The sequence below is a fragment of the Gnatocerus cornutus genome, chromosome 1 (genome assembly GCF_029298725.1).
Source record: "Gnatocerus cornutus isolate USDA-ARS CGAHR chromosome 1, icGnaCorn1.1, whole genome shotgun sequence".
In the NCBI taxonomy this organism is placed as follows: Eukaryota; Metazoa; Arthropoda; class Insecta; order Coleoptera; family Tenebrionidae; genus Gnatocerus; species Gnatocerus cornutus.
Window position 1 is genome coordinate 9,611,702 of NC_142233.1, and position 17,395 is coordinate 9,629,096.

Here is a 17,395-nt window from a genome sequence, read left to right on the forward strand (position 1 = left end):
CAAAGTTTCAGTATTTTAAATTCTTTAGGTTTTTGCATTTTTGAATTGTTTGGAAACTGTTCTCGGGGTTTGTTTTTATTGTCTACTCATTTTTAGAGTCATTGAATTCCACTTGAGGTGACTCAAATTCTTTAGAACTTGTTCATGTTTTTTATTCTTTAATCTTCTTTTCTTAAATTATGATTATTTTATCTCTTAGAAAAAAACGAATGAATAATAACATCTTTAAAAGTTTTCTTGGATTCGGTTGAATTTTCCAAGCTTAAATTCTCCATATTTACTGTTACTTTTGATTTTCTTTAAATTTTCAAAATACACTATAAATTCTTTATAAATTTTTTTAACATTTTGCTTGTTTTCTGGAGTTTCTAATTCTTTTTGTGTTGACTCCTGATTCTGTTTACCGTAGCTTTATAAATCTTTAGATTTTTCCTGTATTATTTCTAATTTCTCTTGCTTGTTTTAAACTGTGGATACTTACGTTCCTTGGAATGTCAATTAATTTTATTTCAATTCTATTATAATTTCTCAATTCTATTTGAACTCGTTTTAGTTTGTATTTGGATCCGATTTTTTTAGATTTTCTAGATGCTCTAAATTCTCTTTGTTTATTTATATCATGAGATTTTCCTAAATCAGTGATTCTTTCATTCTCTTCACTATTCTTCAATTTTATATTCTTTTAGACTATTTTTATTTGTTTCAGGTAGTTCGTATATTTTTTAATTTCCCTAAATATACTCTAGATTTGTCTTTAAACTCACTTTGGGATAACTTTATGCTTTTTCTTTAAAGTCTATAGATACTGTTTATATTATTCTCAGAAACTACAAAGCTGATTTAATTTTCTAGATTCTTTTAATTTTTTTATACTGGCCAACATTTTTTATACTGGGAGTATGTAGTAGTCGCGACATCATTACAGTGACGGCCAAAAACCAAAATAGTCTTGAACTACTTTTTTACAAAATTAGTCTGTGTAAAACAGGCTTTTAAAGTAGGCATAATGATAGGCTTAACAATGACATTAATAAAACAAAAAAAATTACATTGATACATCCTTATAGTTCTAGACTACTTAGATATACAGCGTTTGCTTATTTTCTTTTACTTTTAAATGTAATGCATCTGCAATTATCAAAACACTTTGCTCTTGTAGACACAGTGTAACTCTTGTAGGTTAATAATTATTCAGGTAGTTATGATAACGTCCTATTAGTAGTTCTACAGTTTAATTTTTGGTCTGGATTACAATGTCATTCAAAAACTGTACCACTTTATTTTGGCCGTCACTGTATATTAACTGCCTACATTGTTTATAATAATTGTTTTCGTATCGTAAATGTAATATAATTTACAAAATACATTTGCACTTTTAGATAACCTTTTGGTTAGTAGTTTATAGCATAATGGGGTTTGGGTATTATAATAAAGCATAGAACTGCAAAATGCAAAATTTTTATTGAAGATCATATAAAGCAAATGATCTGAACCCAACTTACATATTAAAAAAAAATTCTAAATACATTGTCTCTGCTAAAATTTCTTTTTAGCTGATAGCCGGGTTTAGCGTTCCTTTTTTTTTGTAGGTCCTTACATATTCAATGATGGAAGTTGATACCCTATCACCCTCGAAAAAAGGGCTGTGATGCAATACTTTATGTTTTTCATCCTGGAAAAAAATTTTTTTTTAGAATCAAGGAATTGAATCAAACTCATTGGTTATCATTATAGTAGGTAAGTTCTTTTGCTTAAATTTCAGCAAATTTGTATAGTAAGCACAAATGACATACACCTAGTAAACATTTTATGGATTAAGTCAAACACCCTTAGAAATAAAAGTGGGTGTTGTAAACTGCAGCCGACAAATTTCTAGGTAGAGGGAAGACCGAAGGTTGAACAGGCCCGGACGCATTTCGTGCAACATTTCGATAAATTTCTCCCAATGAACTTGTTATAAGTTTAAATAACGACAGTTCCGAATCTGATGATAGTTTGATTTAAATTTAAAAATGGTCAAGTGTGTGTATGTAAATATACACATATATGTAAATATATATATGTAATGTACCGACCGATCACGGCGTGCGCCTATTTTTATGGTCCCCAACCGCAAGGATTAGTACTGCCCGGTCCTCTCATAATGTGGCCATAAAATTTACTAGGTATATGTCATCTGGGTTTACTTTACTTCTATTAGATTTCGCCTTGCACAAAGCAAGTTCAGCTAACATATGATAAATTGGCAAAAATGGGGCAACAATCTCCGTATGTTCTTTTGAAATCGATAGATAGATAGATATTCTTTTAAAACACGCCAATTTATAACGAATGTACAAGGCTTTTATAAAAAATCTAACTTTGAAGTTGGTCAAAATATGCCACCTTATGGTGAACGTGAACTCTACTAATTTAAAAAATATCCAATATCAACATTTGACAGTAGGTAGGTATTGATAGTTCACATTCGTTGCATAGAATTGACAATTCCAACACTTTCCTTTTGTCCGTAATCTCCAATTAAAATATTTAATCTCAAAATTTGACGCTGTAAAATTGTTCACTATTTGATATGTGACAAATCGGAACTGTAAGTTCAAGTCTTTTGTTTTTAAGAGCACACTGAATGTTATTTTTTTTATAGAAACCCTGCACAAGATTGTACATTCTTTTTGATCAATTTTTTAAGTATTAGACTTCTAAGTACCGTGCAAATTTGTTCTTCGGCTATCATTATCTCGTAATCATCAAAATCTCTCTCTGGTAGAATCATGAGTTTGGCTTCTACAGGACTTATAACATTGTACAAACTGCTTCTAGGAAGAATAAGTTTTTGAACAGCCCTAAAAAAGAAATTGTAGATTTTTCTATAGGTACAATAAGCTATAGCAGTTGATCACCTGGGAATATAACAAGGTGCTATGTACATATCTTTAGTGTTAAAGTCCATGACAATTCCATGAATAAGAATAATATCGTGCATCATACTAGTAACAACGAATATTTTGAAGTTGGATAAATTTGGTACGAAGGCACGCTCCAGCTTTGCAACAATCTTGTCGTAAGAAAAAACACGATATGCAGGCACGTTTAGTAGAACAATGACAGCAACGCCAAACGTGCAGCATTTCCACATGCGGCATTCCAAGCTGAAATGTTATAATTTAGAATTGTTTAAAAATTCAATAAAGCGATCTATAAAATTACCCTCTGACTGGATCCATGTCTCTCATAAAGGCTTCTTTGAACACTTTAAAGCTTAAGAAAAGTGCCTCACTGTGAGTTTCTGCCGTAACTTGTACGTCAGAGTTCTTATCCGTGAGAATCGAAAATTCTCCGATGCTATTTCCAGGAATCTTAAAGTCTGTTCCTGCAGTGTCAAATTTTGATCCGTTGATGAAATCCATGACTGGTAAAGCACCCTTTTCTTTTAACAGACGCAAGACACTTTCATTCGGGGTATAAGTCAAGACAAATGTTCCTAATAAAAAGACACTTTAAGCGAAAGCAGACCGGATGGGGCCTGGGGGCATAAAAAAGGATTGTCCTTCTAAAAATATTGATACCTACTGTTTATTAAGAAATTAAGATTACTTTCTCCATTCTGTTTTTCTAGGTTTTCTTACATTCTTTAGATTTTCTAGATTTACTTTTATTTTTGATTGTTTTGTTTTTTTAAACACTTAATTATTTTATCTACGACTATAAAACAATTCGCTTGATTTTCTTTAAAAATTCTTTTTAAATTGCTTGTACAATTTTAGATTTTTATTTGAATCTCTATATTTTCTTTGGACCTTTGGAAATTCTTTTGCATTTTCTTTAGATGGTCCTCAAATTTTCTTTTATTTAATTTTCTCCATTACCAATCTCTGACTATAAGAAGTTGCACTATGTCAAATAAAGAAGTTCGAACTTTGATAAAAATAACAACACATTATGTCGCGTTTTTAACAACTCGATTAGGATTAATTGAACGACGGCTACTTAATTAAGCATCAAAATGTAGTCAACAAATTAAATACTGTTTTTGTCTTAGTCTAAACAGTCGTAGATAAAAAATGTACATCACATCTTGGTCACAACACATTGCAATACTTAGAGAACCAAAAAAAAGTACAGACTAGTGATTAGTTAAAACATTGCACCTGTAATAAGAATGTAGACTCCTTCCACGACTTCTCCTTGTGTAAAAACAACATCACCCGGATCAAACTTCCTACTCGCGATGTTGGAATACAGAAACTTAATAAGTTCTTGATCATCACCAAGGTACGACATGCCTTCAAAAATGAGTTTCGGTGAACACGGCTCAATAAACTTGATGGTACTGACATAATGATAACATTGTTCTAAAGATGTCAGAAGTTTGTTGTACTCGACGTCGTCAACCCAACCTGGTAACAAGAATTGAATTTGCTAGTTAAACTTTCTTTTACATACCTGTAAACTTCAACTCTGTTAACTCATCCTTCATGCTGCTCAAAACAGCACCAATAGCCGACTTTGACTTCAAAATGCTAGTCAACCAAGGTTGCAGTTTATGAAAATGGGCGACTTTCTTGCTGAGTTCTAGTCTATCATTTTCAATTTTGTGTCTAATTCTGTTGTTCACTTTTTCATTATCAACGATTTGATCAAGATTTTGTAAAATCTCAGTTTCGGTGAAAATATAATTTATCGCCATGTGAAGTGCCAATGATTTATAAATATTGATTTCTTGATCCATGTACATCGAAATTGAATTCATAATCGAAATAGTGCATGAAGACCTTTTGAGATAACAAAACAGTCCAAGAATTCTCAGCATGAGAAAACAGGTTGTTATCACCTCCAAATAGAAATACGAGTCTTGTAGAAAATCGAAAGAATATAGTATGGTTTCGCAGAAAGTACAACACAGCACCAAAAATTCCACAACATTAGTGCAAGACCTGAAATAGTAATTACTGACAATTTTTTTACAAAATAAGTAATAACTTACTTAAAATATGTAGGGACTGCGATTAAAATCATGGAAGACGCTCCCAAGATACTGATTACAAATTCAAAAAGAAATGCACCTAGCAGTATGAAATTCGAAATGAAGACCACTGTTCTGAAGGTTTCATTAACTGCGCTGAGGATTTTATAGAAATGTAAAGTGGTGCTGTATAAAACTAGTACAGCCATCAGAATATAGAATGCCCAATGAGTCGTTATTATGTAACTCCAACGGTTCCACCATTTTTTAAATTTTTTGTTTTTTTCAGTATTTACTGAGAATAGACGGTTCAATTGAGTTTGGATGTATTTCAAAGTTTTATTCTGAAATTACGAATGGATCAAATTAATTTTACATTTAAATTTAAATTTTTAATTAAACTTAAAAGTTAGAGCTTATTGTCAGTTTCAATAAGTAAATAACACATTTATCAGTAAGAGGAGAAAATTTGTTACGATAATTGATTCTAAAAGAATGTATCATACTTTTGCAAAATACGCCACTAAAATATGCAATAGATATCATTTAAATTTTTTTTATAGAGTTTCGAAAATGTTATAGCAGTGCAGTACCATTATGATTCAAAAAATTTCAGAATATGAATTGTTGGATAACATTCATCTTCTTATATTTAGGAAATATTCAAGTCTTTAAATTAATTTCATAATAGTGAAGAAAAAAACTTAAACGCCTAAAATAATTTCGAGAGGGTGTTTGTTATTCACTCAATAACACTAGTCAAAAATTTTAAACTAAATTTGTACTGGAGCAGTGAAAAATTATTTCTATAGTAGAATTGTTTTGCTCTGTCAGGTCAGGACTCATATTTGTAAAGTAAGTTTTTTTTGTACATCGCGTTTTTTTTTTGTTTTGCATATCAACTTGCAAAATGACGAAACGTTAAATAATTAATTAATCTTTGATAAAAGCTTCCCAACCATTTGCAAATTTGCATACGCTCATAGTTGACAAAGGTCTAGACGCTGACGTGAAAAATTGTTTTTGGCCTCATGAATTGTAAACGTCAAATTAACATTCACATGACATCTTCGGAAACATTATGTTTACAAGCGCCCTGGACGTTTACACCCGCCGTGCGGTAAAAATTGCCCAAATCGTCTGCTCTTCAGATGCGTTTATAAATTAAAATTACTTTACCATAATGAATATTGATCACCAAAGTGGTATCTACCTAAATTATTTTCTCAATTAAATATTTCTATTTTTAAAGTCAGATTAAAACATTTTTTATACAGCGCCATCTTGTGTACTTTTTGTGCACCAACTACAAAATTGACAGAATTGACAGATGATGAAATTTATAAACGTCAGATGTGACAGTTTTTATGAATTTTGAAAAACCCAATTTAAATTAAAAGTTTTTCGGCCAAAAAGTTTAATACGACTCTTGTGCGTTAACCATTTTACAGTGCTCAATCATTAAAGCACCCCGGCTACGCCGTCGTGCATCAAACTGATTTTGCGCTGTAAAATGTAAGTTACCACACGCGACTGTAAATAACTATTTTATCACTGATAGTTTTGACGTCGCGACGCCTTAAAAATGAAATTTTTAGCTAATTGTGAAATCAAACCAGAATTTAATTTTTTTCCAATATAAATGTGTTCAAAATATCTCAGTTGACATATAGATTTAATGAAAATTGTATTTAGATTTGAGAAAAAAATGCTGTTTAATCAAGTTAGTTTCCAATTTCATTACGTTAAAATTGAGAACTACGTTTACACCGGTCTGTCAACATCTTGTGTCACAAATGACATCTATTCTTTGGTTCGATTTAGATTGTAACAAAAGTCTTATTTGGTGAAATTGTCGCTTTGTCGATGTTAATTAATGATTTCTGGTGTCCAAAAAGTGCAACATGGCCGAGTTAATCAAAATTGAGTGAATGAAGCGACTGGTGAAATTTTGGTGTAAACTTAGTTTGCTGCTTCGCCGTCATAATTTTGAAAACTAACTTGATAAACAGCGTTTTTTTCGCAAATTCTAAACACAATTTGCATTAGATTTAAAATAAAAAATGAAATATTTGTATTACAATTATGTTGAAAAAAAAATTGAATTCGCAAATATTTCCGCAAAAACTCAAAAATCGCTAAAAACTAACCGGAACTGACCGGACCCTGTATAGAGTCCTTGGTACAAATACTTAATTACTTAGTAAAAAATGAAAAAAATAACGATTTTTAAAAACTTCTTAATACTTTTTTGCATAGAATTCTTAAATTGCCACTTTGATTTTTTAATGTAGTTTTTCGATAAATCATTTTAAAATATTTTACTTGTTAGCCTGGAAAATCGTACGATCACATGTCACTTTAACGTGATGTTAAATATTTAATCGAAATTAAAGATTTAACATAGTTTCTGTAAACCGGCCTCGGACGCGGTTATTATTAATGATTCACGTTCGGTAGAAGTAACTAAATTTAGTAACTTTTATTTTTTAGCTGTGTAACTAAGGTTATAATTTTTCTAGTGTAATGTCTTGTAAAGCAGATGTCATCCAAATGACAGTTTTTGGTTTGTCATTAAAGGTACTATCGCGGAAACAAAATTTCGGACATCAAATTGATTGATGTTTAAAAATTGTAAACTGTCCTTTGTCTTTATAACCTTAAAATTTATAAAAGACTCAGCAAGTGTCAGAAATTTACTTTGTATGTCAGTCACAATGACAATAAAGCTTGCTTCACGTTGTCATGTCAAAAAGTGATGTTCGAAATTTTGATTCCGCGATAGTAAATATTAATTTCCAAACGAAAAAGAAGAGCTCCGAATCAGATTCAACTAGTTCATCGATTTCATTTTCTGAATCTGACTTTGTTAGTGTTACAATGATTGCTGGAATATTGTCTACAGCTGCGTCTCCCATGAGTGCTGTCCAGTCTTGCCTAATTAATTTTTCGCAGTGTGAAACGAGTTTTTCCAGTTGTTTGGTGTGCTTTGCGAAATTGATTTTAACCATAAATTTCTGACTTTGTTCCTTCCGATTCTGTTTTTATCCTTTTGAAACTGCTTGTCTTGTAATAGTTGATTCCATCTCGTTGTATTGTCAAGTTTGAATGACAAATTTATTTGATAGACAATGATGCCAATGTTTAATTCCTAATTATTTCAGAAATTCAACGTCGCGACACAAAAATATCTATTAGTTACTTCTACCGAACGTGAATCGCTAAAAGATTCTAGGGAACACCGCGTGTCGTTGCCTGTTTTTGCTAGGGTTTTTTGACATTGATATTTGAATTATGTTGGTGGCCCTGTTCTTAGCTTCAAAAAATCTCTGAAGAAAACACTCTTAAGAGTGCTACTTACTACTGTTTCTCAACACGGATGAAATTTATACATTACCTCTTTAAGGAACATGTTCAGAAGATTTTGTATATCAACAGTCGCAAAATCAGTATCCGATGCATATTCTATAGTTTGATGTAAAATCCGAAGACTCCTCCTATTCAGCAAACCAGTCTCATAGAGTCTTGAATAAATACACTTTCGCATTTTAAGAAGTCGTAACTTTGCTTCTTTAGTCATCTCTTTAATTTCTTTTCTTGTTGGTTCCGTAGGAATATGTTTTTCACAGTCTGGACAGAAAGTAAACCTGAAACCGAAGATAAAGTCCTCGTCAGTTTCTTTATTCGCATCGTCAAGAATGTTGAACTTTCGGTACGGATGCTTCAACGCCGTTGTGGTTATGACTAAAGGCCAACTGGCGTCAGCGAGACTCCTAGAAAAACTTTACTCAAAGTTTTTTATAGCGCTGTTGTTACCTGTCCATTTTGAGAATACTAATTGTCCGCGCCCTTGCATCGTAAATAAATTTCATGCAATTGTTCATGTTGGTCTGTCGAGTCGTCGATATATCCGTCATGCCCAGTGCTCTCATTAGCACCGGTACAAACGATCCATTGATTAACAGTGAAAGAAAGTATACTCCATAAATATGCAAAAATTTTTCTTGCTTCATAGTATCGTACATCTCTACTGCCAGTATCAAACATATTGGACTCTTTATTCCACACCAAACGCAGACAATCATGTTCTTAAACGTCATACCATATCCAGTTCGACACAAAATGGGCGAAAACAATGCAAAACTTAAAAATCGTGTCACATTTGAAACCAAATATGTCACAAAGACGAGGATATATTCCTTGACATTCATATCTGCAGAAATCAACGATGGTACGCGAATGGTGATTGTTATCACAATAACACCCAAAAAGACGTAACTAAACATGTTCCATAACTGGTCCACATTTTCTTGGATGTCAGTGGGGAGAGAAGTGCGTTCACGGGCCATCATGAGGCCTGCGATCATACAGCTGAGAATACCGGCGTCGCCAATCCAAGAACCAAAGAAGTAGGAATTGTAGGCCGAACAAAGTGTGAAAAGCATTAGGAGACACGATTTTCTGTAGACGAACTTTGTCATGCAGATGCCGATGGTACCAAATAAGTAGCCGACTATTGACCCTAGAACCCAATTTAAACACTTGTTGATTCAGAAAAAAGGAGAATGGCAAATAAACAATGATGAGAAGATCCAACATGGAAAGAAGAATCAAAAACTCTTAAGTCTAGCCATTTGCGCAAACTGAAAGAATGTAACGATTTAATTGTGCAAACAGGTAGTTTGCGCAAATAGCTTCGACGTCTAAATACGTAATTTGTAAAATTGACTTTACCCATTATAATATTCCGCAAAACGATGCAAGTGTATTGATACCAATGCATAAGCCATCCATTTATATGTCCATGAATATACGTCTGCATGTTAATTGCAACAAGTGAGCCTAATACACATTCGCCATGTAACAAACTAGCAAGATATTTAGTCTTTACATTAGATTCGTTAAGCCATTTTAACACTTCCATCGGATAGTAGCAAGAAAGGATTATACCGAATATTATTGCTACAAGTTTAGTCCAAACGGCGTCCGAAACTACCCTCATCATGACTCCAGTTAAAATGCCAGATATTGCTGTAACTAAAATTCTACGTTTCATAATTGCCTCATAATTTTTTACTTACCCGGTCCTGAAATGATTATTATTTGCACCCAACACTTTGCAAATGTGTGAGTGTCTAGGGAAAACATTGTTGAAAATATCAGAATTGGATGGTAAGTATCCCGTAACCCTTTTAAAAAGCTATTGGTTTGTGCACTTTTCGCAATGTGGTACATCCAGCCAGAATACAAAGATGCGATTCCCCAAATCATGCCAAAGCACATGAGGAAGACTCCAGAGGAGATTGGACAATCGAAATACTGTTTTCATTAGTTGATTATGAAGAATTTAGAGAACTTACTTTAACAGTGTAGTGGACAACCGTCATCAGGAGAATTGCAGCTGACCAAAATAAGAATTTTTCTTCAGCAATTTTAATTAATAAGTTAGAATCTTCTTCAGTCATAAAATATTCCGCATTAGAAACATGTTGACAAAGAAGAAGAAGTAATATGATGAAAACTGCTTTTTGGGGCATTTTTGACGTTTACTGAAACTGTCATTAGTAGGAAATAAATAAATCCAATCGTCATGTTACTTGTTACAGTTACTTGATTACGACCGTATGGGTTTAAAAAACGTTGGGTTCAGTATTAAGCAAAAATACAAGATTTAACTCTAATTATGTGTTTCAATTTTTATAACAATTTATTAACATTAATCTTAACAGTACAATTTGCCGCATTGTGAAAAAGAGTTTCATGTATTTCCTTTCAAGTCAAATTTAATGCATTTAATATAGTCTTTTAACATTATGCATTTAAAACCATGCTCTTGAAGAAATGAAATGTCAATTAATTGCGTCAATTGGATCAAAAGCACACCTTTTGAGATTTTCCACCTCGTTTTTCAATTATTTTTGCCTTTAATTTTTTTATTTATTTAAGTTTAATTAATGATGAGGCATATTAGGCACTTAGGACCAACACTGTATAAACGTATTCGTATTACGTAAACGTAAGAATGTTAGGAATACGAATACGACTTGCAATGCTTTAGTTAGGACTGCGTGTTATGAAAAAGCGAGCGTAACGTGATTTTCTTGATACGTTAAAATGTCAAAAAAAATTAAATCAATCAAACACCTTCTATTATACTCGTTTAATAAGGTAATTTATGCATTTATTAAACAAATATAGATTCTACTTGGAAAAAAATATGTATAGCTGGAGTAATAACAACTCAATACTACTGGAAACTGTGTATGAAACTTGCACTACAAAGTAGCAGAATTTGCACTTATACTAGGAAAAAATTTGATTTACCAAACTATTCGGACAACGATTAAAATAGTATATTATGAAACGCGTTTCATAATGAACATTTTGCCGCACGCACGTTTTTAGGACACGACGAGCGCAGCGAGGAGTGTCATAAAGTAGTAAGTGCGGCAAAATGCATTATGAACAAGTATCATACGCAATTTTTTCTATTTCGCCTTATTTTAAACGAAAAAACTTGATTTCGAAATCTAGGGAATTTTAGAGTAGTTGGCATTTGCAAAATGTTCGGGAAAAAATTCGAAGTAGCCAAATCCAATTTCAGTCAGTTTGACAGCTGTGACGTTTTGAGGTTACTGGAGCGCAAGGGAGCCAAAAGAGCGAAGATGTTGATCATGATCATGATGGTTCTCTTGCAACCAAAGAGTTTTTCTCAGATGAATTATTAAGCCAAGTACAACAAGAAATAATAGTGTATTGATCGATTTATCAAGGTTTAACAAAACCAAAATCTAAATTGTCAACGTTGACGGTAGGTTGACGGTTTGTCTGCTGCTTAGATGTCTGCTGCAAACCTAAGAAAAATATATGTTCCTGGGAATATTGGCACGGGATTGTTTCATTACGATACCGAAATACGCTCAAACGCTATCGAAATATCTTCATTATGAACGCGAAATAGAAAAAATTTGTTTCGTTTTACTCATTTTGAAATTTACACACAATTTTTATCAATTTATTTCTTCTTTTAAGTTAACAAACAGGCGTTAACTTAAATGATAGACTGATACGTACCGCTTGTGCACAGCTGCTGTTCTTATTTTTGGGTTTAAACATTTTAACATACCCGTCAAAATTTAAACTAACGTCACTTTTAATACACGTCTACAATTCGCCAAACGTAGTGTTCGATTTCTTACGTCGATTTATTGTCAAAGTCAAACGCATCCGTACAAAAATACGTAAAATTGGAGAAGTCAAACGTAAGACAGTAAGGATACGTTGTACGGATATGGATACACAGCTCAGCCCAAAGTGCCTAATACGATCCCATTACAATTATATCAGCTTCGTAGTAATCTGCTAGAATTATACCATCTTTGTCCCAAAAAAATGATGCGAGAACTTTTCCTGCAGACTTTTGCACTTTAAATTTCTTCGGGCGAGGTAATCTTTGGACTGTTCTATAGTTTCTGGAGCATAATGATAATTCCAAGTTTTATGCATAGTTATAAATCGATCCAAAAGTTGAATAAACCTTCTTTAAAATAGTTGCAAATCACTTTGGGAATCCTTTTCCCAGATGATTTTTTCATTCTCAATTCTTGATGTACCTACACTGTGGAAAGCACGTTCATATGAGATTCTTAATGTCAATGCTATTCGTTTTAGTCCAATTCGACGGTCATCTAAAATCAGGTCGTATACAGCATCCATGTTTCCTAGAGTAAACGGGGCTTCCAACACAATGTTGATAATTTTTCTATGTTCAACCTCTCTTGAATTCTGCATGTGACAGACACTTATCTTTTAATGTCACTAGTATATCAGCATTTCCTTGCCAGACACCCTTTAAAAAAATACAGTACAGAGCGGTAATCAGTGTCAACTTTTGCCTGACGTGGCTTTTAAAAACAAATCTGATGAGATAAAAACAGATGAACTTCTAGCCATAAAACTTGGTAAACTTTTCTGTCAAAACTCCACTTATCTCATTTACGAATGTATCTAGTTTTAAAGTCTAAGTTTAAAAATTCCCACATGGAACTTTATGAACACGCGAGCGGCAGGTCTTCTCGACCTCGAACTTGCACAGAGACCGGATCATAAACAGATGAGTTTGTCGTTCTAAAAAAGGTATACAATTTTCGTCTAGTGTGAAAAAAATAAGCGGAACAAGAACTGACGGTTACAACTCCAGCTAGAGGTCTCCTTTTGACTCCAGACCATTAAGAGAAAAACTCCCATTCGCCCAAAAAATGCGCACTAGACTCTGAACGACTGGGGACCCATATTGATCTCTGAAAAGTCCAAATTTTGGTTGTAGAAGTGATTTAAGATAGCAAGTGTGTATGCGCGCTCAGGAAAACGATACGTCCTGTGTGACGGTAGTTGGCGTTTATGAAAAATGTTAATTATGTAATTTTACTTGAAATTGATATCTGCAACACAAGGTAGCTATAACTGTAAGAACATTTGTTTTATTGCAATTTAAAAAAATTAAATACAATAACGCCAAGCCAGTAGCGTTCATAGTTTGAAACCTGTACTGCTGAACGAACAAACAAGAAGAAGTAAACAGTATCAGCTGATTACAGGTTAGCTGATTATAGGTAGATTAAGAATATTTGCCTGTGTGTTCGTTTATAACAACAATGGTCAAAAGTACTTGTTGTTGTTGTTGTTTTCCTCCTCGGTAAAGTCATAAAAAGAGGTAATTTTCTAATATTCTGAGAAGATTTAATAAAGAGATGCTGAATATGTTTCCAGAGAAAAATCTGGTACCTAATATTTTTTACACTTTGAATTTTTTACAGTCATAAAACGGTCGATGGCCGATGCCCGTTTTAACAAAAATACAATTGACTTTGCACTTCATGAATGAAAGAGTTAAAAGTAAGAAGACCTAAAAATGGAGTTTCTGTCCCCGCTTGCCTTATCCTATAAAGACTACCATTAAAATGTCAATCGTCAGCATTTCTCACATATTCCATTTTTGGAGTTTCTACAATAAACAAACCCTTGTAAATTTTGTCCGTGTCCGCCCTAGTAAAAAATTATATAAAATTAGTAAATCTTTTTTTTTCTTCATCCACATTAATTTACCTCAAAGCAGCCCATTAAACTGAGTTTGCTTAAGTGGTATTTTGCTGATTCAAAGGAGTCCACTAAAGGAGCATTTACCAAAAATATTAAATACTATCGCGGAATCAAAATTTCGAACATCAAATTGATTGATGTTTAAAAATTGTAAACTGTCCTTTGATTTTATAACCTTAAAATTTATAAACGGCACAGCAAGTGTCAGAAATTTACTTTAAATGTCAGTCACAATGACAATAAAGCTTGCTTTACATTGCTATGTCAAAAAGTGATGTTCGAAATTTTGATTCCGCGATAGTAATAAGGTGGAAGTCTGTAAAAATAGAAGTTTTAGGAAAATGTCATCTTGAATATGAAAGAATCAAAACATCAAAGAAGGTAGGTATTTGTTACTAACAATAAGATAATGTTCAAAACTCTCGAGCAATGATTTTTGTTTTCAATGGCTTACCAAAACATTTATAACAATTTGTTCCAAAGGTAAAGAAAACAGCTATCACTATAACATCCACTAATTTTTTTTTTAAATAGTGTAACAAAATCATCAGGAAGAGTATATGTTATATAATGAGTGTTTTTTTACTACCCATATCAGTTATCTCCACATTCATTCATTCTACCAGTCTTAATTGCGATTAATTTTTTCTCCAAAATACGCAAATCACAATTCTGATAAAAACCACGTCGATTGACGTTCCGAGTTTTATATCTCGTTCAAACAAGATTTAAGGTGAATCTTCACCAAATATTTGCTTTTTAATTGAACATTTATATAACAATAAATGTTTTGTGACCTCCACAGTGATAGCAATAAAAAAAAATTCGGGAATATAACGACATGAAGTTTGATCCATTGGTAAAAATCCACTTACACGAATGTTTTGAAATTTATTTAATTTTGTTATAATAGTTGGCTGCATTGGCCTTGCTTCATCTCAAAAGCACCATTGCACTTAACACTTGTAATACCATTCCAAACTCTCCCATACGTTATCGATTATGCGTCGAAATCGGCAAAGACGGATTGTTGCAAGCACGAATGGTCACTTGCAAAAGAAACGAGTTCTGCGACGACCCGGAATATTACCCGTAAGTAGAAAAAGTTGAGAGGGTGCTTTACTGAAATTTTGTGAAAGATGTGAAGTGCAATGGACGGATGAACCACAACGCACAGAAGAAAGTGAGAGAAATAGTTCTTTAATATAAAACGACCTCTTGTTTCTGCGTGTTTTAGTCGTTACCACAGATTCTTCATCAGCAATGCCAGCCAGTAACTCAAAAAATTCCAATAACAGTTTCCAAAATCCTTTCGTTTTTGCTCATATTTTGTCAGTAACAACAGCTACTCTTGTTGAAATTGTAGGGCGAACAGAAACAGAAAATGTTACTACCATAGGATCGGAACAAGATGAAACTCCAGTGACGTCTACAGAAACGACTCTGAGTAATTTCTTGACTTACAATTAGCATCGTTGCATATTTTGTTTTTTATTTTCAGATTTACAACAGCCATGCAATGCCAGTAAAAAATATCCAGGACCACTTTGTAACGAATATTATATTTGCATTTTAACATCAAACGAAAAATATCTTCTACAGACTTGCCCGCAGAACTTAATTTTTGATGAAAAAACGGAAGAATGTCGTTCAGGGGACTCTCCAAATTGTACGAAATCTAGACCCAACGGTAGTGCTAATAGTACTAGTACTAGTAGTACTGGTAGTACTCTTTTGAGTACTTCTAATCAGTCTCTAGAAGTAACAACAGCTGGAACTATTGTTACTGATTCAACAGATATCGGTACTACTCCTTTCAGCAATTTTAGCCCATTCGTTCCACTGATAAGTAGTGCCAACGTAATTCTTACAGCTTTAACAACAATATTAATAATCATAAGTAGTTTTATTCTTATTGATTTTATTTTGTAAAAAAAAAAGTTAACGCTTTGTTGGTCAAAGCGCATCAGACTTAAGTAAAGCGTTCATAGCTGAATTAATATCAAATTAGCTAAAACCTTCTGCATGTATAAATTCTATCTTTAAATTCATGTGAGCATTTAATTCGATTTCAAAAATTATCCTCATTGTTATGTAGAAATCTGAAACTTGAAACTTGGAACCATTCACATATTCATTCATTCATTAATTCATATATTCATATATTGGATTACAATATAATTAATACATCACTTTCTGAACTGAAGAGGAATTCAAGATTTGTGGAAAAGTCTACCAAAAGAATGCCTAAAATCTATCAAAAATCCACAAAACATACCAAATCCCTAAGATGATAGACCATAAAAAATAGGTTTGTATTGTTAAAAATGATGAAACTTGAAGCTGCTTTTGGCAATTTTAGGATTTTTTTGCGTACAATTTTTATTGATCTGGGTAACATGTTTGATATCTTTTAATAGATTTTATTTTCATAATTTTTATATTTAATTACAGTCAAAACTGGTTATAACGTATGTACCGTCATGTAACCTCTCTTTTGGTTCGTTATAATTGATGCATGTATATAAAATTTTCTTCAATAATAACTCTGCTTTACAATTTTTTTTTCTGTGTACACATATTAAAAACAAAGATTTTTATTTAATTTTGAGCTTCTAAACTCTGATCGGCAATCCTGAAAAATGTAACGCGTCAAGTAGGTTATCTTTCGTGGTCCAATTTAATACATACAGGCTGTCCTAGAACAATTCTGAACCAAAATATCGAAACAGAAATTTTGTAGCTAAAAAAATAATCGAGATAAGAGGAAAAAACGGTAGCCAATCCCGAAGCAGAACAGAATTTGAAAATCGGTAACTATGGACACAAACTATCATTTATTGGTCAGATGAACATTACACTCTCGTTGCCTAGGACATTTTACTCCATCTCTAGAATAAGCTTCCGGAATTAGTTGTTAATTTTTAATCCTTTCTCGAATACTATGAAACTTAAGCAATTTTTGTTTTGAAATTTACAATCATTATTGCTGTCGGCGCCTCTCCTTGTTCTCTGGGTCATGAGTTCTGGGACACCTGTATAGGGTGTTTAAAAAATAGCGAACCAACTGATAAGAACGTCAAACTCTAAGACGCTGTGAATTGGAAATGCTGTTTAAAATTTTTATTTGAAGCTTTGTACGGGAGCAAAATAACTTCAAATATAGCGAAAAACGGCAACAGTGTTCAATTTTTTCGGTAATTATTAGGAGTATAATTTTGAGACCAGAGCAACACCTTGGTAGTTACAATTATTAATAAATCATGTAATTGGTTACTATGGTTTGCAATTAAATTTGATAACACCTGACCAGTAAAAGTCACAAAGTATATC

The 17,395-nt window shown here is 32.7% G+C and overlaps 1 protein-coding gene across 1 annotated transcript; it reads right to left on the bottom strand.

Annotated features, from left to right (window-relative positions):
- Nucleotides 1–1,535: 1,535 nt before the first annotated feature.
- On the bottom strand, nt 1,536–10,500 carry LOC148180231 (sperm-specific sodium:proton exchanger-like). Its single transcript, XM_088048437.1, has 25 exons — nt 10,324–10,500; nt 10,045–10,282; nt 9,698–10,000; nt 8,780–9,485; nt 8,361–8,736; nt 8,219–8,292; nt 8,166–8,184; nt 8,102–8,114; nt 7,972–8,049; nt 7,367–7,429; nt 7,289–7,322; nt 7,211–7,226; nt 7,114–7,141; nt 6,434–6,469; nt 5,923–5,991; nt 5,738–5,865; nt 5,668–5,675; nt 5,408–5,486; nt 4,985–5,307; nt 4,444–4,934; nt 4,149–4,397; nt 3,208–3,481; nt 2,901–3,149; nt 2,708–2,843; nt 1,536–1,672 (listed from the first exon to the last, which is right to left on the bottom strand). Exons 1-25 carry the CDS (start codon nt 10,498–10,500, stop codon nt 1,550–1,552), a joined length of 4,290 nt encoding a protein of 1,429 aa, XP_087904563.1. The 3' UTR covers nt 1,536–1,549.
- Between the last annotated feature and the right edge of the window lie 6,895 nt (nt 10,501–17,395).